The sequence below is a fragment of the Perna viridis genome, chromosome 15 (genome assembly GCF_037379345.1).
Source record: "Perna viridis isolate PV_CMFRI_1.1 ecotype Kerala chromosome 15, ASM3737934v1, whole genome shotgun sequence".
Classification (NCBI taxonomy): domain Eukaryota; kingdom Metazoa; phylum Mollusca; class Bivalvia; order Mytilida; family Mytilidae; genus Perna; species Perna viridis.
The window spans coordinates 6,699,245-6,722,225 of NC_142459.1; the positions used below are offsets into that span (position 1 = coordinate 6,699,245).

Sequence of the window (22,981 nt, forward strand, 5' to 3'; positions counted from 1 at the left end):
GGAAAGTTGACATACTTTGCATACGTCATATAAAGTATTTCTTTACTTCCTACAAATGTGTGAAAGTGTGATTTTGCATGCACATACATAGGTGGTAATTGCAGAAATGAAACAAAATACACTGGCGAGGGAAACATATTTTTCATCCCAGAAATGTTTTATCGGTTTCCTTGACATATTGCGCGGAGGTCCTCCCTACTATCTCGTTTTATGAGAGAATACATTTCAAATGAAATAATTGGGTTTTCTCTTAAGCAGTGAGTGTATATCCTTGACTCAGAAGTACATTGAAAAGTCACAGTATTTTCTCTTCATGCAATATTTTAATCAATCCAACACTAGGATGACAAAGAGAAGTTTACATATCTTTTGCTGTAAAATATGCATTTGCATTGCCTTTTGTATTTTTGAAATCCCATATGATATTAAAAAAATGGACCCCTAAATGATAAAACCATGTTTTCTTATATTGTGGGTGAAAAGAAGAAATAAATTCATTGTATTTAAGCACTGCAGAAGATTTCCGTTCATTATTTATGAAAACAATGAAAACATACACAGTTTAATGTGAGGATGCTTATCCTACCGGTGCACCTGGTCCATCCTCCCAGTTTTTTAGTCCGAGTTGCTCATTTCCTTTTGTTACTTTGTTTGTATGGTTTTAATCACTTCATAATCTTTGTTGTGTATGTCTATTTTCCATGTCTTGCCTTTGTCCCTGGATTACATTCTTTTGATTATCGCTGTGGCATTGGTTTCCTGGATTACTCTTCCTAGATTATGTGTTTGAAATGATTCTTATGACCAAGAATAATAATTAAATTCAAGTTTAAAACTTTAAAAATACTCAGTATGTCACCACTCCACTGTCAACAGTATGACAACGAGTATGTAAATTTCAAATTTATATTGTAGAGAGCAAACATTTAAATAAACTAAAGTGTCAAACTGTATTGTATGACAGAAAACTTTGTATTCTTTCAGTTATAACAAATAACACTTTACGTGTTTCTAGGTTTCTCTTCGGTTTGACAAAAAGGAGACTGTTCCCGGAAAAAATGTGACTCTGTCTATGACTTCTGATCCGTACTCATTTGTATATATCCTTGCTGTAGACAAGAGTTTGTCCTTACTACAGATGGGAAATGATCTCAGTGATGAACAGGTAATGAAATATTAGAATAAATGCATACCCGATACATATTTTATCTTTTCATGTTAAAAACATAGAAACCGACAGAAAATACACAAACCTCGGACCAATGAGGGAGCGTGTTTTGTAGTAGATTTAGTTGATTAAAAAAATGTTTATTTACAATATACTGTGAAAGTACTTTAATTCGTGGATATCAATTTTCGTTGATAAATGAAGAAACAAAAGTTCGTGGATTCATGAATTCGTGGTTTTATGGTTTTCAGTATACACATCAATGGAATTCTTCTTTCCGTTTTGAACCAAATTTCGTGGTTTTTGTCTACCCACGAAAACCACGAAAATTGGTACCCTACGAAAAATAGTACTTTCACAGCATAAGAAAACAAACGCATGGGTTTATTTTGATTAGGTCGCTAAGGAAATAGAAGCTGAAAATCCTCTACAAGGTGGCATTGGAATAGATACCAAGTCTTTATTTAAGGTAATTTACCAAAGTTTAGACAAAGTTGTGTGATTACGAGTTGTGCAGTATCGTTGAGAGGAATGTTTTTAAATGTTACTAATGTCGTTGTGTGTTCCACATACCCTTTTAAAAGTGCATTTTGATGAATACTAATGTCTTTCAAACCTGATATTTTGCATAATTTTAGCACACGTGCCCCAGAGTAAGCTTTTGCCTTCACTTGGCGTCGGTCGTTGTCGACCTCATTGACTTATTTTTTTTTATAAACTGCTCTGAAATGGAAGGACATGATTCAACGAAACATTGTAGGATTATTTCACAGAATGCCGTCACAAGCACTTTGTGTAGATTATTTATCTTTTAAAACCATGGTCGAAGGCACTAAACATAGACCTACATTTTGAAAAAAACCGTTAGAGAAAGAAGAAATCTAATACTATTTGGGCTCTTCAATTTAATCTAACTACCTGTTTTAGAGTTATTACCCCTTTTATGCCATTTTTCCATATTTTCAAGGTTGTTGTGTTATCTATGATAAAATTATAGCAGATAGCTTATAAAGGTTAATTGCATTATCATGAAGATGACAAAGAATTTCAGAAATAGCCTTCTATAATGATATGGCTCCTGAAATAGCAATCTTAACGTTTTTTTGCTTTTTCACTTGCTACTAATAGAAATGTTCTCTCCTTAACTACAGGACCAAACTAAACTGAACTTGGAATGCTCCATATGGTGTTCATCAGAGACGATGTTTTCATTTTTGTTTCTGTAACCAACATGACAGCTGTTAATAAAAAAAATAGAATATAAAGATATAACAGCTATATTTTTTTTGCAAGTTTGATTTTTGATTTTTAAACATTTGGTTTAGAAACATACTGACAAGGTAAAATGTTCAGCGAGATAAACATATCCATGGCGAGATGTTTTGTGTATTTCGTTGACACATGCTTATTACACTCCTTGAAACGTGCACGTTTCTCATTTTAGCGATTGTGCATTTTTTATCATATGTTAACACATGGTTTTGCGTTCGTTTAAACGCACTATAGGATCATACGTTTAAACGTACGGTAGGAGCGTACGTTTAAACACAATATACGAGCGTTCGTTCAAACGCACGATAGAAGCGTTCATTTATTTTTGTATTTTTGTACTTTGATTATTTCCTTGGTTCAACTGTTATTTTTAAACATATTTTTTGCTATTATTAATTTAGATATTTGCATTTATTCTATTTTCTATTTTTCTTTCTTCATCATTTGTTGATATTATTTTTTTCAGCGTTCATCGTGGGTTCGGAGAACGTTTAGCGTGTTTTGGGTATCGTGCTTGCGGAAAACTTGTCAAGGAATGTATATGATTTAAAAAAAAATTCTTATTACAATTTAACAAATATTTTTCTTTAAGCTATACTTACCCAACTTTGCAAATATGTTTCTTAGGTCACTGTTCAAACAATTTCACCCGTTTACAAACATGGACGTTGTTACTAAAATATTCCATCGGCTTAAGGAGGTAGACCTAAGGTAAGGGACACAACTCATAAATCATTCGAACGTTTGTATTCAGCATTTTACATCAATGTTATGTAAGCATCAAAGTAACTTAGATTGATACGTCTACCTCCTTGAAGCAACAGTTATTTACAAATTTCTCAGTAACTCGCAGGTTTAGGAAATACTGATTTGGATTAAAATGTTCAGTGTGATATATTCTTACCATGGGTGACATTGTTTTGAAACTTGATAGAGTAAATGACCTCAATGCCCACACAAACGGTCGATTTATATTTTGATGTGGATCAGTGCATTGTCTGTCACTCTACGATCTTGTATGGAGCCTTTATTTCTGCTAATACAAAACAAAAAATGACCAAACCTGGTAGAAATTGTAATAGGTACGGCTTCTACAGTTTCGAAAATTTTGTTTTGCTTTCTTAAAGAAGATGGCAGACGCTATCTTAGCGTTTGATTTGCCAATTTAAAAAAGATCGACTCTTAAAAAACCACATATACCTATGTTTTGCATTTTTAAAGGGTTGTTGGAATCATATACTCTCTACAAATTATTTATTTTTTTGTGTGGGCAAGATGTTTCTGCAGTTGTCATTGAGACCTTGTGTAGAAATACACTTTGCCATTTATGTTTTGCTATAGAAATCGTCTTTTACATATTTCAAAGAATATATTTTCATTATGCTGGAAATTTTTATGGAAGACATATTTGTCCAGTGTGGTGGACTTGTTTTTCAACTGATGGTCGGTATTCCAATGAGTAAAAAAATGTACTCTGCTTCTCGCTGACCTTCAATCAATGATACTGATTTTATAGCAGATCCTATCCGAAAAAAGAAACATTGATTAGCCAGATTCTTTGATCTCAATTTCCGCTATATAGATGATGTGTTGTCTTAACCAAACCTAGTTTCGTGGATTTTAAGCATCGCATCTAAACTATAGAACTTGCAATGAAGACCACTATTGACATTATGAAATCAGCCTCATTGCTTGACATAGCTGACAAATCGATGAAAAAGCTTCTTACCGCCAGGCTTCTAGAACAAAGTTATGTAGTAACAATATATTGTTTGATTGATTGTTGGGGTTTAACGCCCGAGCAGCAATATTTCAGCTATATTCAGGCGGTGAACATGAAATGGATGATAGAATAAACATAAATTGATGATGACGAAATGAAAAAATGGATGGGATGCAAGGACAATAGTGTCGACAAACTTTGATTGCCACTAGAAAAAGGGGGGATGGGTAGGTTCGGGCAATTTAGCCTCCTGTGGTGGAGCGCAAATATCAAATACTACATCAGGGTTCTTTAGCGTGCGAGATCATAGCATCTTTCCCAACACGGTTCACCACTATGGTTTGCGGTCAGGTTTTCCGTATTTAGTCGCCTTTTACGACAAGTTTAGCCCGCGGTTGCAGTCCTATTCTTTTGACACCCGGACCCGCACGGGGCATAGTAACACAATAAACATAATCACAAAAGATGTATGGTCGTCATCATGAACTCGATGATCGTTATGGTGTATCCATCAGCGCCATGAGAACCAATTCGTTCACTGTCTGAAGTGTTTTTTCCTCTTTTGTCTAATATGTACTAAATATTTTATTAGCGACTAGGCGGGTATTAAAAGAACAAACTTACCCTTCCCACTCAGCTCCTGTATAGCGGCTTACTTTGCGGAGTGCTAGTTGTGTTGTATTTTAGTGGTCTTGCTTAGAACGCAAAAGGAAATTCCTCAAAATATTTTCTTAGAGCTGCAACACTAAGCATTCGCCACAATAACAAACCTAAAAATTATTCGTATATCCATTTGCTTCAAAATTGTCAAATTTTACACCGAATAAATGGAGGTTGGGTTGCTCATTTACTTATGATTCTTTGATTACTTTCCTTTGATTTATTTTTATTTTTTGATTTTATTTATTTTTTGATTACCGCTTGAATCATAGTTTCCATGGTTTCCGTTTCCCTTCCGGAATTTCTACGTGTGATAAAAGTTAAGTTCTGATAGTAAACGCAATTCCTATCTAAGCTTCCTAATTGTCCAATTTTAAAAGACCAAATGCTTTGAAATTGAAGTGGTCAATGTTTTGAATCATGATTTTTTTTATTTTTATTTTGCTTCAATGCATTCTACAAATGTTCCTTTTTTTGTGTTCCTCATGATGTATAAAGGGACCTCTTTTCTTCAAATGAACCAAATGATACGACTACATAATGTAAAATTCTTCAGATGAGCGATGTTTGGCTATTTTAATGGAACAGGATAAAAACTCATATTTGTACAACGACTTTGCATAAATGATATAAATGTAGGTGCGATATTACTTGTCTACGCTCTTTTAACCTCAAATTATTGGTATCGCAAGAAGATCAAGCGGAAAAAAGGATTTTTATCAGATGTTGTATCTTTATTTTGCGTGTTTTTAAGTATCCATTTTTGCTGTTTAAAAATTATTCACTTCACAAAATCTAAAATGTTTCTTTTAAATGGAATTGAAACTACCCAGGAAAAAAGGAATTTTTGTGGATCTCCTTATATGCAAGCACTGCATTAATTATTTACTTTTTAATTTTTTTATAGTCTTCGTGCACAAATGTTATGACAGATGCTGTGGTATACAAGTATGTAAAACCCCCGAAACCAACGACACCCCGTCCTCGCCCCTTCCCCGGTCCTCCTCCTAGATTGAACGTCGGTAAGTTCACATTAATTAGCGTGTTTTTTTTTTTCACTCAAACATTTATTTACATTTAAAACCCTTTCAAAGTTGAAAAAAATAAACAATTTGATAACGGCTAACAAAACAATCAAAATGACCGCTTTCATAGAAAACCATAAAAGCAATGCTCAATGCATGATAAATTGCCTAAACATATAAAGTCCAGAGTTGGTAGATACTGTCGCATTATTTTGTCAACTTTACTCTTACTTTTAACTTTGACACATGTTTTAACGTAAATATAGAATACAAATATACTGAATGCTGTCCTTTTCATAGTTTTCAAATGTAGTCACAATATAAAAGTATATCCAACCGTTAAAAAAGAAATTTACAAAGAAATATCATAATTTGATATTGTGCGTAAGTACTATTATTAGTTTTAAGAATTATTTATAGTCGCAAAATACTAATGTAATTAGTTTTAAAAAACAAAACAAGAAGTTTTGGCCTCTTTACGTCTTGTTCCGTTTTGACCTTCAGTTTATTTGCTATGTTACTTGAGTATAGGGACAAGTATTTCGTTGTACCTCTCCATTACTCTGAACAATAGATAGTGAGGTTTCATCACACTAGGCATCTGAACAAAGCTAAAATAGTAATCTTAATTCCGAGTCAATATTCTAGGCGGCCTTTCAGTTTCTATATTTGAAGTATCTAACGACTGATATCAGGCCCAGTGGACTAGGTAAAATTTGGTTGTAAAACGTAGCTCATATGGTCTTTACATAGAAATTAAAATATAAAATAAGCAATTTTTTGCATGACATAGATTGTGATTCTCAACCCCGCATGGGAAGAATCGTGATTGATTTTACATATGATAGGCGAAACTTTTTGCTGGCATGTCAGTTAATTGCTAGTAGTACATTTGTGTAATTCACACAATTCAGTTTCTTTGTTTCCGTTGTAATAAGGGACCCACTGTGGCCATATTTTAAAGAGGGAGGATTTTTATTACGCCAAAGTACTTTAAACCCGCCGCATTGTTTTGTGCTTGTCCAAAGTTGTGAATTTCTGGCCTTGGAATATCTTGTTTCGTTTTCATCTTTAGTTTATTTAAATTTTACTTGAGTATGTCGGGGGAAACTTTTTCTCTGTCTGCTGTGTATAATGATGTTTGGGGAGAGCTGCACTCATCACTGTGGTTTTGAGGGTATCTCCGTCATTCAATGAAGACCAATGGGTGGCATTGGGCTTACATTTTCATCCCGTTGGGGTTTTTGTCTCTTTGACATATTCACCAAATCTATTCTCGTTATAGTTTTCTACATATCGTTTAGTTTCAGTGTCGAACCTGCTAAGACCTGTTAGTAATATATTTGGTAAGTTAAATTTGTTATAAGTTTTTTTGACAATAGTTTAAAGTTATATTAATGTGTTAGTGAAAACACATTTTCATCCTATTTATACATGTCGAAATCAGCGCTGTTCGTATTTAAATGCTTTTGGATCAACTAGCGTTTATATAAGAGTAATCAAGGGAACCAAGGTTATAGCGAAAATCAAAAGAATGTAATCCAGGGACAAAGATCAGACATGGAAAACAGACACACACAACAAAGAACATAAAGTATCTAAAATCATGCATACAAAGTAACAAAAGCAAATGAGCAACTCGGACTCCACTAAAAACTGGGAGCATGGATCAGTTGCACCGGTAGGGTAAGCGTCCTCTGCTTTTCGCTGAGTTGCTCGTAAGAAGTCAAGTGCGGGGTAGACGAATTAGATATTCATTATCACCATCGAACATATTTAAAAAATCTTTATACATAGTTGTAACATTTTATTTTTTGTGCTCTTTATTTTTTTTTATTTGATAACCTGCATTATAACTTATCAATAGGGTTTGTAAGTCTCGTTCTGGTTTCAGTTTCCCTTCCGGACCTTCTGATGTAGAACGTATTGAAATCCGAAGACCGATCTGCATTTTGTTGTTTACTTCCGGGAAACCCGCACGCTGCAATCGCAATGCAAAATATTCTATTTCATGCTTATCTTAACATTTTTATTATGTAGAACTAGACATTTGTCATTTTTTATCAGTATTTTTACGCACACAAAAAATTTGCTCTTAATATTGAACCCATTGATGTGTTGATGACGAATCTACATGCATTTGAACGATAGACGAGAATCCATTCTCATAAAATCACGGAGTCACTTGACGAGACTTACATATTAAAGTCGTTAAAGCCTATATGGAAGCAGTCTTTGGTGACATCATTATGACTCAAATGTAACAAAAAAAAACATGCAATTTTTTGATATCATTTTATCTTCAAAACATGTTAATAGAAAGGTTAGGGAGGTAGGTATCACCGTGTGTTTATACCATCATATGTCTTTCGGTGGCTCGGCTTTGTACAAGTGTATTTTTATTTGTTTCCCAATCCAAACATTATTGCTGTTTCTCATAATTTACCAATTGTTAAATAAAGACTGATGTTTTTATCAGTTACACACAATATTTCTTTGGGATAAAATGGAAACGAATGCTTGCACGTTTTGACAACAAAACTTTTTCATACTATATTCCAGTTGTTTATGTACAAATATATTTCACTTATACAGGTTTTAGATTGCATAGTAGTAAGTACTTAATAAAAAAGTTTTTAACGAAGTTACGTTTTTATCCCTATTTTAAAAAGGTATTTGTTAAGCTTGTTTATCATTAAAATTTTTATTTGCAATGCTAAAATAAAGATTAAATATATCCAATACAAAACTTTAAAATAATCATATGCAGTTTTTCTAGTCATTTAAGAGGGTAGACCTAGGGTAAGGAACACAACCCTTAAAAATCATTGGAACGTTTGTATTTAGCATTTTACATCAATCTAATGTTAGCATCTAATTAACTTCGATTCATTATATTTTGCTTCAAACGAAAGCTTAAAGGGCTTGGTGAAATTGAATATGATGCAAACATATCACTGATTTCGTGAGTTATGTTCCTTACCCTAGGTCTACCTCCTTAAATTAGAAAATATTTCGTTTTCTCTAGTCTTGGATTTTAACCCCAAAATAAATTTCAAACATTAGTACCATTATTATTATTATTATTATTATTATTACTTTTCTAGCAAATGTAAGATTAAATAACAAAAATAATGAAAGTGGAAGGAAAACTCAAAACGTTTTCAGAGTTCGTGGCATGAAACCAGTGAAATTTAGAACTGAATTTCCTGAAACTTGGATTTGGGAATCAAGATGGAGCGGGTACTAGTACTTATTTTGTTATAGAAATAACAGTGTTTGGTTTGCATCGGCTAAATTTTATAACAACCATAAGATATGTATGCACACATTTTTGTCATTTTCATTGATTTCATGATCGACCTTTACATGATGGATGTCCCAAAAGTAGATATTTAGGGTGTCTAAATATAACCATTTCTCTGTTTCGGATTTAAGTTCTAAAAACAAGATGGGTTACAAAGTGTTTATGATCCTCAACTATTTTACGTCTTTTGATATATATTTGTTTATTTTAATCAGAATCTTATGAGACAAATGACACAATTTTATACACTTTAGTATGATTTTGTTTGTATTAAAATTTTTTATTTACATATTTGAATAATGAAGGATATTGTAAGTTGCTCGTAATGTGGTATGTTTCAAATTTTACCTCTAAAATAAAGTTGGTATTTTTCCGGCGCAGTCGGTATAGTTTCGCTTTTACCCTTTGACCTTAAGGACGCCATTCTATGGAAACGCAAGTCATCTGATCGCAATTCCGTTTCCCGATTGGCCAAATACTGATAACTAAGTGGCGTTCGAAACAAATGCATCGAAAATTTGTAATTGCGTGCCATGTGTAATTTTCTTGAAAGAAATGTAGAAACTTAGAAATAAAAAGAAGAAAATTTTACTGTTTTTTTTAAAAGATAGTAATTGTTTATTTTAGAGCTGATGGAAACGTTACAATTACAGAGAAGATTCCTGATACCATTACATCCTGGTCAGCCAGTTCTTTTGCCGTGAATAAAAAGACTGGCTTAGGAATACCACAGTCGACTGCTCAGGTAATTCATATACATTTATGAATGCCATTTTTATATGACTATTTTGATGGATGTAAATATGTGATGTGATGATTCCACACTTAAAGAGTAATCAACGGAACCAAGGCTATAGCGGTAATCAATAGAAGGAAATCCAGGGACAAATACCAGACATGGAAAACAGACAAACACAAAAAAAGAACATAAAGAACTCTTCCATATATAGATGGCGTGTTATCTTTAAACAATCCTAATTTCGGGGATTTGATACATCGCATCTACCCAAAAGAACTTGAGATAAAAGATACTACAGACACTGTGAAGTCAGCCTCATATCTTGACCTACACTTAGAAATCGATGGTAAAGGAAAACTATTGATCAAACTTTACGACAAACGTGATGACTTTTAATTCAGATTTGTCAACTTTCCTTTCATCTGTGGCAACATCCCTTCGTCTCCTGCGTATGGAGTGTTCATATCACAACTCATACGTTATGCCAGAGCTTGCCGAAACTACACAGACTTTTTGTACCGCGCTAGGATTCTAACAAATAGGCTTCTGGAACAGGGTTATGTTGCTACAAGATTGAAGTCATCACTACAGAAGTTTTATGGTCGTCATCATGAACTCGTGGACCGTTATGGTGTATCCATCAGCACCATGAAAACTGATATATTCAACGGGTCATAGTTTTCCTTTCCTCATTTGTCTACCCCGGACGACTTTTTATGAGCAACTCGGCAGGTGTTTCTAGAAAAGTAGAGGACGCTTACCCTACCGGTGCACATGGTCTATGCTCCCAGTTTTTAGTGGAGTCCGAGTTGCTCATTTACTTTTGTTACTTTGTATGTATGATTTTAGTTACTTTATGTTCTTTGTTGTGTATGTCTGTTTTCAATGTGTGGTCTTTGTCCCTGGATTTTATTCTTTTGATTACCGCTATAACCTTGGTTCCCTTGATCACTCTTCCAATATTATTATTTCAAAGTATAATAAGTAATAAAATGAGTAAGACTTTAGATTACCTTTGTCTTAATGTTCTTTTGCAATTTTTATTCTAAAGATTCTGTTTTTAAAAACAAGCGCTTGTCGAGGAAAAAAAACCTTTATAACCTTCCATGATTTTCCATTTTTTAAACCACATTTTCATAAACAAATAAAAACTTTGAGATTTTGCTACAGAGATCAGACATCAATCAAAATTAAATACTTTTAAAATAAAAAAAAAAACAAAAACAACACATTTCTACGTAAATGTTGCCATTTTCTGTATGCTGCACCGTGTTTGAAGGAGTAACACTCTCATTTGATACAGCGGCAATGAAACCAAATACTGAGGAAGTTCAAAATCGAACTAAAGTTATCGAAATGAGAGACCATATCTAACACCAAGAAGTAGTATCATTTTTGGGTTATGGACCACCAACTGCATCATCACTTTGGAACGTACGCAAAAAAGTCCTACGCCGAGGTACAAAGTAGTCCCTTTAGCATTAATTTTTTTTTCAAAAAGGAAATTTTATTCTGAAATTTTTTAACCCCAAGTATGCTGCCTCAAACTTAAATAAACTAATTTGGTGGAACTATAGATAAAGATGGTCTAAATAAAGAATTTTTAGGATTCCCCAGGCTATTGTTAGGGCAGTTGAGTTTCGAGTGTCAGTGCTGTACTGCAAGGTAGTATACCCCTTGTGAAATTTTGTTTAATATAGCAGTACATATGTATGTTTCAGGAGATATATGGTTTTGGTTAATCAATCTTTAGGTAAACTACTGAGGATCCCCTGAAAATGAGCAAATTAACATAGAGAGTAAAGGGAATCTAAATTAATGGTTTGTAGCCTTCAATACAACGGTGGAAGCCTCATTATTTACGCTTTTTTTAAATATTGTGATACAATAAACTTCTTTTTTAGATTACAGGGTTTCGAAATTTCTTTGTATCCTTAAACCTTCCTTATTCTGTTATACGAGGAGAAGAAGTTGTGATTCAAGTCAATATTTTTAATTATTTACGGATGGATCTGATGGTACGTTAAAACACATTTCATATTAGTGTACCTATCAAGTATCGTAGCTAGTTGAACTGTTCATATATATTGCCCTTTTTTTTTTGCTCTTTTTTGTTCATTTCAAAACGTGTTTGTCATAGTTTTACTTGGTGCTTTTGTTTTTAAGTTTACTTTTTGGATTTTGTCTAAAATGACAGTTATTGTAATTGTAGTTCTTGTTCCATTAAAAATACCAAATTAGGGAGATGACTTTTGCATGAGAAAGAATGTAATCCAGGGACAAAGACTACACATGGAAAACAGACATACACAACAAAGAACATAAAGTAACTAAAATCATACAAACAAAATAACAAAAGTAAATTAGCAACTCAGACTCCACTAAATTTCTATTACCCCTTTGAAGTGATCAATGAGCTTCTAAATGAATGGAAAATAACATTTTTATATGGATAATACGTTTTGAATATGAATAAAATGTTAGCATAATATATCATGAAATTTCTTCTACCATGTAACTGCTATCTCTTATTCTAAATCCTTTTTAGTATTATTGTCAAAATGTGCTGTATTTTTATGTAAACATGCTACTTATCATTTTCACAAGTTGATGGTAGTTTTGACAGAGAGCCAAGATTTTCAGAATATTTACCAAACCTTTGATGGACAAAAGAAGTATGCGTCTCAACCTGCTACTGAGAGTGCTTATGTAAGTTTTAAAATGCAATATACGAGGAGATCAAAACAAAAAGTGTTTCAGAGCCCGCTCTTATAAAAAAAAATTCTCAAATTGAGATGTTCCTCTAATGTTAAACGTTCAGCATAATGACACTCCAAGTTATGGTTTTTCTGTCCAATGTTATTTCATGTACGCATTTTTACGAATTTACTTTTAGTAGTTGTTTTAAACTTTTTTCGTTTTAAAGGTTGATTTAGGCGGTAGACCTAGGGTAAGTGACATAACTCTTGAAATCAGTGATACGTTTGCATTATATTCAATTTCATCAAAGGATATTAAGCTTTCATTTGAAATAGAATGAAATAAGCCAAATTATTTGATGCTTAGATGAGATACTGTGAAAAGCTTTACACACACGTTCCAATGATGTGTAAGAGTTATGTTTCTTATCCTAGGTCTACCTCCTTAAATACGGGACCAATTTTCGTGGTTTTTGTGGGTAGGCCAAACCACAAAATCTTTTTCCCAACGAAAAGGAAAATCCCATCGATGTGTATAATGAAAACCTCAAAACCAAGAATCCAAGAACTTCTGTTTCTTCTCTAATCCACGAAAATTTGTATCCGCGAACTAATGTTCTTTCACAGTAGATACCTCTAGAGCTTTACATAAGTTTTCTGCATAAGTAATGTTAAATGGTGTCTGTAGGTCCGTCAAGGGAGAACAACGACTTTGGGTTTTCCTATTAGGCCGCAAACGTTAGGACTAATTAACATTGAGGTTCGTGTGATGTCGATGTTTTCATCAGATGGTGTTCGGAGAACACTACTGGTTGAGGTGAGAAGTTTCAGTATGATTGAATGATATATTTGGGTATAAGGGGAAGACAGGGGTAACCACAGACATAATTGTAAAAAAGATAATCAGTATATGTATAAAAATTTATTTTGCTGGTTAACATTTAAGGTTATGCGAAATAAGCAGCTTTTGGGCAGTTTAGGGTTCATGAACTACAAAGCAGTTGATGAACAGATGTAAACGATCCAAAAATTGTTATGCAAGCGTAACTTGGTCAAAATTAAAAAAAAAAAAAAGACAAACAATCCTTTGAATTTAATTTCTAATTTATTAATATCCTAATTAAGATTTCCCCCTTTATCAAAGTCTTGTTTTGTTTACAATTATTTAAATTGCGGCATTGCGGACTGCCGACCAATCGACAGTAGTAACGTCACAAGTGAGTCTATGGGAAAAACCTATATAAATTGTATTAAGATTAAACGATGTAAACAATTTCGGTTAAAATAATAAATCATTTGAGTAATTGTCAATATTGTTTGTATTTTAAAAAAAAATCAGTGAAGTAGTTTATATATTTAAGATTATATTTCCAGCCTGAAGGAATTCCAAAAGTGTACAATAAACCATTACTCCTTGGAGTTAACTTTGGTAAAATAGTACGGAAAAAAGTTAAAATTGGATTTCCACCATCCCTTGTGGTTGGTTCTGATCGTGTAAAGGTTTCAGTAATAGGTATGTATAGACAATTTTTAACATACCGGACACTTCACGAGTGAATGGACTTTCTCAAAACAAAACGCAGGAGTACGAAACCAAATTTACTATGCTTTAACCAAGTTATAGTCTAAATTGATGCCAATTTGAATTTTCAAAAGAAAAAAAAGAAAAATAACTGGCAATGTTCCAATAAAACTGTGACATATTATTGTGACAAATTATTCAAACAATATCAATCAAGTTTTGTTGTAAATAAAATATATTTGTAAAGTAAAATGATAAATACACACTTGTATTTTAGGTGACTTCATGGGACCAACAGTTAACAACTTGGATAATCTTCTGCGTATGCCATATGGCTGTGGAGAACAGACAATGCTTAACTTAGCACCGAATGTTTTTGTTGCAAATTACTTGAAGGACACAAACCAGATTACAGCTGCACTAAGAGTGAAGTTAAACAATTACATTGAAAAGGGTGTGTGGTTCAGTTTTATTTTAAATGGTTAATTTTAAATAATTTGAAACAGGGACGATGCAAATGGCATTTATAGATATTAATTGTCAGCTATTTGTAGAACGGGATGAACAAATAATTAATCTTTTGCATTTTATTGATAAACATTTGTATGAACCTTATATCGATGAAAAATTATTCAATTATTGAAAACTTCTTTATATCGTATGTTGAATATTGCACTATATAATATTTCATTTAAGTATCAGTCTTTGTAAGAATCAAGCACATTTCGTGATATGTGATATATGTAGGTCTATATGATGAAATATTATCCATTCCAATCTGTCTACTGTTATGAGATAATTCCCATAAAAAATGCAATCGTTAGTATTGTATTTTAGTGCCATATACAGTTATTTCCCTTAATTTGTATTATACAGTACATTCTATGTACCTATTATCTCCTCAGAAAATGGGTTACGACAGTCCACATGATATTTGATGTTCAGTATGGTATTTTACACAAAGTATCAAAAATAAAAATATACGGGCTCACATTTTGCATGATTCTTAGCTTCAGTGGTACTTAAACATTGAACAAGACCAGAGGTATGATGTTATGGGTAGTTTGGAGTATGAGGAAGTTGTATGTTAATTTTAAAATCAGTACTCACTTAAGGATTTCATTTCAACGGAAAAATTGAAAAAAAAATGCCAGTTGAGCTATCAACAGAAATATATTTTACATTTCTCATGCTTTTAAGGATATCAAAGGGAACTTAAGTATCAGCGACGTGACGGCTCATTTAGTGCTTTTGGGAATTCTGACAGATCTGGAAGCATGTGGTAAGCATGGTCGAATTGGTATAGTTTAATGGACCAGAATTGTCTAAAATATGTGTTTGCATTCAGTATAGCTTTTCTCGGCTTTGCGTTTTTCTTAAATTGTTATGAAGTTGTAATGAGGTAACTTATATACAAAACAATTTTGGTTTGGAAAATAATCTGGAAGTCCTAATACCAAGACACGTAAGATTGATTACACATAATAACTCTTCATGTATCTAAAACGCGCTTGGTTAAACTTTGAACAAGACAGGAAATTAGTTGTATTGTATTGTACCAAATGTTTTGCGACTTTTAAATTCATACAATTTTAAATATAAAGTAAAAATCGAAATGTACTATTTGACTTTTACGTGTACATTTGAAACACTATGGAATTTTAAATATGATGAGCAATTGAAAAAAGTGAATAACCAAAATTGATCATGGGTACCGTAGAACACCAAGATTTAACGTGTGGAACATCTATCGATTATGAAAAATGTTTTTAGTCACCGACTAAAGCAACTTTCTAGTGTTAGACATCATGAACATATTTGTCTAAGTAAATATATGGAACATTCCGGAATCAAAAAATTATCTTTTGCAACTTCAAAAGCTGTGTCACCTCACTTACAATATGGTACGTCTTAGTTCATGATTCCCTTGCTTAGTTAATATCAAAGCTGTTTTTCAATTTGACTTTATATATGTATAATATTTCAGTTTTGTAAACTTATTTTTTAAGTTTGAATTCATACACAGGTTGACAGCTTTTGTTGTTAAGACGTTTCATAAGTCCAAAAGTCATATTTTTGTTGACGTTAATGTCATTATCAAGGCTATTCGATGGATTATTAGTAAGCAAGCTGCAGACGGGTCTTTTCCCGAACCCGGAAGAGTTATTCACAGAGAAATGCAGGTAATGAAATTTACACATCCCTTTTTGAAGACATATGTAGGAAAAATGAAAGGTTCTAAATGTTTTTTTTTTATTGCAATGACCTAGCAGATTCTGACATAGAATACGTAATTTATATACACTGAAATATTATATTTCATGATACTCAAGAAGTTGCTTTGGTTATAGTTGTATTTCTTCTGATTACTGTAATTCCGTTATTCTTTTTCTTGCACCCTGAGAGACGTGATCATTTGTCGTTCCTCAATTATCTGCCGGATGGCAAAAAACTAATTTTGGGACAGTTTCTTTAACCGTTTTAGATACACACAAACCGAAAGCTCCAGAAACAAGGGGAATATTATTTGACAATGTTTCGTTAAGATTTGATGTTTCCCTGGTTACGCGATTTCGCGACTTATAATTCGTTTGGTCTCCTAACTTTAAAACCGTAAATTGTACAGACTTGGGACCTTCACTGTTGATCTTAGATGATATATTGTGTGTTAAAAAATATCAAGGTCAAAGGTCACTTTGAAATTTGACCTTGGCCTTGTTATGAAAAGGACTCCGAAACCTCTACAGATAGAAGAAAATGATGGATACATAAAATCTACATTTGTTATGAGAAAACTAAGCGTTTTGATATAGCGTTTTAATGTTATAGCCCAAAAACAGGTATTTTTGGTGATTTTTTTGCAGTTTTTTTGCCAGTATGTCACAAACCGTTACAGATAAAGGTCTATTGTAAATAACAAAAGTATAGGTGTCCATTCAACATTTTTCAAAATTGTAGGAGCTATGACCCAGAAGCTGATTTTTAATGCTACTTTGATAGGATCGGTCAATTTTTTCAATTGATTTCAAATAAAAGTACCTACAAACTATATATATTATAGAACAGGCGCATAAATGCCACCTAAAAATACCAAAGTCAAAGGTCAAGATCATTTGCTTTAATGGTAAAAAACTGGGTCAAAAACGTTTTTTTGCCATTTTTGCCAATATGGTTCCAGATAAACAACTCAAACTACTTCCAATAAATTTAGAAGCATAGTTTCACATCCAATGATATGTCACAATGCATACTTCCGGTCAAATTTGACGATTTTCAAAATCGGTAAAATTACCCTGAAAAAAATGTATTTTTTTGTCGTATTGACTCCAGGATACCATATTGTCATTTGAATAACCATTATTATTATTATTATTATTATTATTCTTTTCCGCCAGATATTTTGCCAAAGTTATGGCTCAACGTATCAGGACAAGATTTTGACAATCTTTCGCAATCTGACAGAAGACTTTGGAATTCCCCCTGTGAGACGTGATCATTTGCCGATCCAGCGTTATCTGCCCCGTAGCGGAAAAAATAATTTTGTAAAAATTTCTTAAACCGTTTTAGATACACACAAACCGAAAGCTCCATATTTTTGCAGAAGCCGGGGACAGTACTATTTGACAAAGTTTCGAAAAGATTTGAGGTTTCCCTGGTTACGCGATTTCGCGACCTAAAATGAAATTGTTCGGTTGGTCACTAAAATTTTAATCGTTAGTCGTATAGACATGGGACCTTCACTGTTGATCTTAAATGATTTGCAGTATGTTGTGCAATTCATGGTTCTTTGTCTTTGATAAGATATTTTACCTCATTTGTATGGTCATTTCTGAATCTTTATTAGGCACATTTTTGCTGTAGATTTTTGTTTATGTCGTTATGTCTTTATAATAAATATGAGTTATAACTACTTCCTTTAGTGGTGTATTTGTCCGTTTTGGTTATTTTATATCACCTCTCTCTCTTTGAAAATTGGTGCACACGTTGAAAACAACAGTTCTTACCGTAATTAGTGCATTTGTTTTATAAAACTAATCTAAACAAAAGAATATGGGTAAAGATTTTTTTTAAAGCAATCCAACAATCATGATTTATGTAATGAAAATGGGATAATGGAGTATGATTGCCTCGTCCTCAAGGGTAATGTCTTTGCTGGTTTTAATCAGAAACCTTCACTACTTTTATTCAAAGCTTCAAATGAATCCATGAATGCATATTTAGTTGCATAACAAATATTTATTTTGTTTGAAACAGCTTACGTAATCATTATAACATATGCGGTCAAAGCGCCGTAACTCCAAACTTTAAATGGAAAAATGAATCACGGAAATAAAGAATAATGAAGTTTAAATTTCCTTGTATGTTCTTACTTTTCAAACTGATGACTATTGTTTTCTACGGCAAGGATAATTTAATTAGAGCTGAATTTTATTGTTGCGACCTTCAGTATTACCTTTTTGTTACCTCTCCCCTTTGTCGATGTGTTCAAAAAGTTGTAATATGTATTCACCATTTGCGTATCGTTTCGATAAATAAAACAAATTAAAATATTTTATTTTGGAAATATTAGTGAAGTAATAATTCTGCAAAAGATTATAATGAATTTTGAGCATTTCTAATATTCTCACACTTATCCTTTAAAAAATAAAAAAAAAACAATAACAAAATCAAGTATCATACTTGAGTAAAGATGAACCATTGTGCAATATTATAAAGCAGCCGCAGTAAGACTTGAATCTCTTAAACAGAGATACGATAAATCTTCTTATTAAATAGTAATAAATATTTTCCTATTCAAATGAATAGAAAACAAAGCATGTAATATATCCCGGTATTTGCACGCAAACTTTCATTCGTATCCGAAAAAATTCGGAGACGTTCCGAATACGTTTTTAAATTTATTGCACTGATGTCGTCTGCTTAAAGGTCTCAGTATCGTATTAATTTTCCCATAGACTTCTATAGTGAAGTGCATATTTTTAGAATTTTTTAAAAAAATATGTAAATTGATTCAATAAAACTTTCACTTATGTAGCATTTCTAAGGACATGTGCAAACATAATTTCCCGCAAAGAAAATAGGGTGAGTCCACGAAGATTGGACAGAAAAGTAGTCTTGAACTATAAATAGCCATTTTCCCAACTTTCACTTTCGTTTTGCACTCACCAAACCAACCTTTTCAGTGGAACATTTTTATGATATTATGTTAGATTTTCTTTTAAAAAAAGTTCTTCATCTTACAGTGTGATGTTTGCTCTATTTTTTAAGTCATTGTTTATGTCTTTTGACAAAACATTAGTTTGTAGAGAGGCAAAAAGAAAATGCACTATATTTTTATGGCATCCATGTTTTGACGTACACCCGCTCAGGGATATGCAATACGATACTGGTACCTAAAGAAATGGCTGAACGGGATATTGACAGGTTGTTACAAAAAGCGGAATTCGAAGAAATATCACAAGAGGAGGCAAATATTGCAGTATTAAATGTTGACAGACAAGGATTCATTATAGACATTATAGACTTTATAGACAAGCAGAAAAAGAAATCACACTTATGCACAATACTCATACTTTTGTAGAGACTTAAAAGTACGAATTCAGAGTTTACATTCAGAGTTTACATTCAGAGTTTTATTTTGACCACATTTGTTCAATATACACTCAAATAATACCTTTACAATGCATAATTCTAGGTTACGTTTTTTTAGTACTTCATGGCGGGGTGACCATTTGACCTGGAAGTGACAATTGAGATCTTTTGCTTTGGGATACTTTATAATTATCTCCCTTTGAATTTATTTCATGAAAATCACAAGTTCATTTTTTTCCTAACTAATTGTATTGATGAAATTGACAGGAAAAAATAGTTTATTGCAACACATGTACTACAGAATTCAGAACTATTTTGCAAACTTAATAATTGTCAAAAACCTCGCCTTTTAAAATATATGCATGAAATAAATACTGTCGATCGAGCCATCTCTACAGGCTAGAACACAATAAGCCATTAGCTGTTAGGCAAAGGTCATTTCTCATGAACATGATTGTTGTCAGGAGGGAATTGGTGGGAAAGACTTTTCAATTGTTCTGGAAGAGTAATCAAGGGAACCAAGGCCATAGCGGTACAATTGACTTTTTGATTTTTATCATTGTTTGCTTAATGAAAGGTAAGGTTTAAGTCCCACTAATTTTAGAATAATATCATGGTGACAAAGATCTTTCTTTTATTTCATTATTTTTTTATATATAACTTAAATTTCAACAGAACGAAATATCAATGTTTACCAGTCTTTATACTGAAACTATACAGGGTATTGAAGAAAAATGATTATTTTTTGTGTGGCCCAGAAGGCAACTGTTTGCAGAAATGGTAAACTAGTAAGTATATGGATCCCTTTAATTGAGAAAATGGTTCCAAATAATTCGACAATGATTTCAATTTTCCAGAAAAGCGATTTAGGTTCTAAAGAGCCTGTAGTTATTTATTTGACGCATTTATCAAAATGGTGTTTAAATTGTTTTTGATATTCGAAGGGTGGTACATCCAAAGGACAACAGCTTACTGCATTTGTATTAATAGCATTGGCCGAAAATATAAATTTGAACAATGTAAGTATATCCTTAAATGCAAGTTTTTGTAAGAATCAGGCAAAATGGAAAAAAAATTTGAAACTTTCATGCCAAAACCCCACCGATCTGATAGTTAAATATCACTCACAAGGATACTTTCTTTGTAGGAAAATACTATTATTTGATACCTGCATCACTGGATTAGAAATATTTTCATTTTTCGATAGAATATTAGAAAAGTGAGATTTTTCACAGAGTTATCTGCCCATTGAATGTTCATTTTCAGTGCATTTCAATGAAATCATAACACAATTTACCAAAATGATATGAAAAATCTGGTCTTTTTTATTCGGATGGAGTAATTAGTGAAATTAAACTTTCAAAATGGTGTTTTTTTTTCATACCATACATCATCCATTCCGTAATTCTTACAGAAAATGACACTTAATAATTATCAATTACTTCTATTGGGCGATTGACTAAGTGGGACGATTTGTAATTTGTACGTATTTAGAAAAAAAATTACAAGTGAAAGGAAAATCATATACTGCAGAAGCAAATTTTGAAGTTGACAAAAAAATTTATTATACATATTTGAACGTATTGAAATAGAGGAGTTAAGCAAATGTAAATTCTTATGACTTTTCCTCAGATGAAGATGATTCATACTCATATCGTACGTTTAAACGAATGCTCCAAGCGTAAGTTTATCGTACGTTTAAACGAACGCAAAACGATGTGTTAACGCACGATAAACGATTCACGAACGCTAAAATGAACGTAACTATTTATATATCGTCGAAGGGATTTTTTGACAAAAATACAGGAAGGTTGAATATCGTGCATAGATGTTAATAGCGTTAATGTTCGGGTTCGTGTGGGTTTGAAGGGAGATCATTCAAAGGGTATTACATGTAAAGATCTCATAAGCGCAACTTCGTCATGATTTTGGTTTCGTTTATTTTATCATTATTTTGTACTTTTAAAAAAGACAGAACAGCAGAAGATTTTGCAGATTAATCAAGAGAGTTCGAATCTGTCATTTAATATTTATATTCAAAATGAATGCAAACAATACTTAATTTATATTGAGAGTACTGGTTCAGGGGCCATGATTCTTACAACCCTTCCTCACGCATTATGTAAAAACCAATTAACTTTATCAAGTAGGTATTTACAACACTTAATTGTTGTAGACCTAGGGTAAGGGACATAACTCATGAAAGCAGTGATATGTTTGTATCATGTTCATCACCAAAGCCTCTCAAGCTTTCGTTTGAAGCAGAATAAAATGAATCCAAGTTGATTAGATGCTTACATAATATTGTTGTAAAATGGTGAATACGAACGTTTCAATGATTTTTAAGAGTTGTGTCCCTTACCTTAGGTCTACCTCCTTAATGTATCTCCCACTCCCTGATTCTTACAGAAAATGACATAGTTTTAGCTGCCAATTGACAAAATCATAATCAAAATGACTAAACACTACGTTATTTCAACACTTTTTTACTTATGAAAATTTTCTTCAGCCGTCATTCTATTATCGAGGCAGAGTTGTCTTTCTTTTTTGCTATGTGTTCCTTGGGTTATAAAAACAAACAAAAACAACACTTGCATTTGATATGCCCAATCTAATTTCATAGTAATTCCGCCATAATTGCCGTTAAGTTTCGACTGTTGACAAAACACTCTATTTTTCAATATATGTGTAGATAAAAATGTATTATCTCTCGCATCGGAAAATAAACAATTGTTTTGTAGGAACGACAATATTCAAAAGAAATTTTGAGATGAAATTAGGCAGGAAAACATTGTTTTGGTAAAATTACCAACAATCGAAAGTCGTCTTGATAACAAAATCATGCCCATTTTGACAATGTGATTTTCGTGCGCGGTAAATCACAAAGTTTAAAAAAGAACCCAAATAGATCGATTTTGGCCAATTTATACAATAATTGCAATATTGTATTAAAGTGTGAGAAATGCCAAATATTTAAAATAAAGTTGTTCTCATTCAATTGGAAAGACAGTTTGAAAAATATTTGTATAAAACAGATCAAGTATTTAATAAAAATACTGAAACTTACATAATTTTTATTTTTTTTTTCTAGAAGCATACGGCACTTCCAGTAATAAATGCTATATATAAAGCACGGAGATATTTGGATAGGAAGGTCTACTCTCTTCACGACAATCATGGCATTGCCATAGTTACTTATGCACTCTATGTTTCAAGCAGCAGGAGTGCTCCTTCAATATTCAGGGCGCTAAACAGGCGTGCAATTAACAAAGGT

The 22,981-nt window shown here is 32.5% G+C and overlaps 1 protein-coding gene across 4 annotated transcripts in view; it reads left to right on the forward strand.

The window, feature by feature from the left end:
* LOC148596727 (CD109 antigen-like) overlaps positions 1 to 22,981 on the forward strand; it is a 57,634-nt gene that overhangs the window by 24,443 nt on the left and 10,210 nt on the right. For 2 of the 4 annotated variants that reach the window (XM_088563182.1, XM_088563185.1), the window contains 16 exons: positions 1,016 to 1,165; positions 1,566 to 1,637; positions 5,731 to 5,845; positions 7,153 to 7,194; positions 8,444 to 8,461; positions 8,956 to 9,091; positions 9,783 to 9,900; positions 11,799 to 11,912; positions 12,502 to 12,603; positions 13,282 to 13,410; positions 13,968 to 14,106; positions 14,393 to 14,569; positions 15,316 to 15,397; positions 16,142 to 16,298; positions 20,652 to 20,726; positions 22,799 to 22,979. In XM_088563182.1, coding sequence (XP_088419308.1) covers positions 1,016 to 1,165; positions 1,566 to 1,637; positions 5,731 to 5,845; positions 7,153 to 7,194; positions 8,444 to 8,461; positions 8,956 to 9,091; positions 9,783 to 9,900; positions 11,799 to 11,912; positions 12,502 to 12,603; positions 13,282 to 13,410; positions 13,968 to 14,106; positions 14,393 to 14,569; positions 15,316 to 15,397; positions 16,142 to 16,298; positions 20,652 to 20,726; positions 22,799 to 22,979 — 1,807 coding nt within the window. The remainder of the gene's footprint in view (positions 1 to 1,015; positions 1,166 to 1,565; positions 1,638 to 5,730; positions 5,846 to 7,152; positions 7,195 to 8,443; positions 8,462 to 8,955; positions 9,092 to 9,782; positions 9,901 to 11,798; positions 11,913 to 12,501; positions 12,604 to 13,281; positions 13,411 to 13,967; positions 14,107 to 14,392; positions 14,570 to 15,315; positions 15,398 to 16,141; positions 16,299 to 20,651; positions 20,727 to 22,798; positions 22,980 to 22,981) is intronic. The other 2 variants (XM_088563183.1, XM_088563184.1) reach the window with 2 other exon arrangements.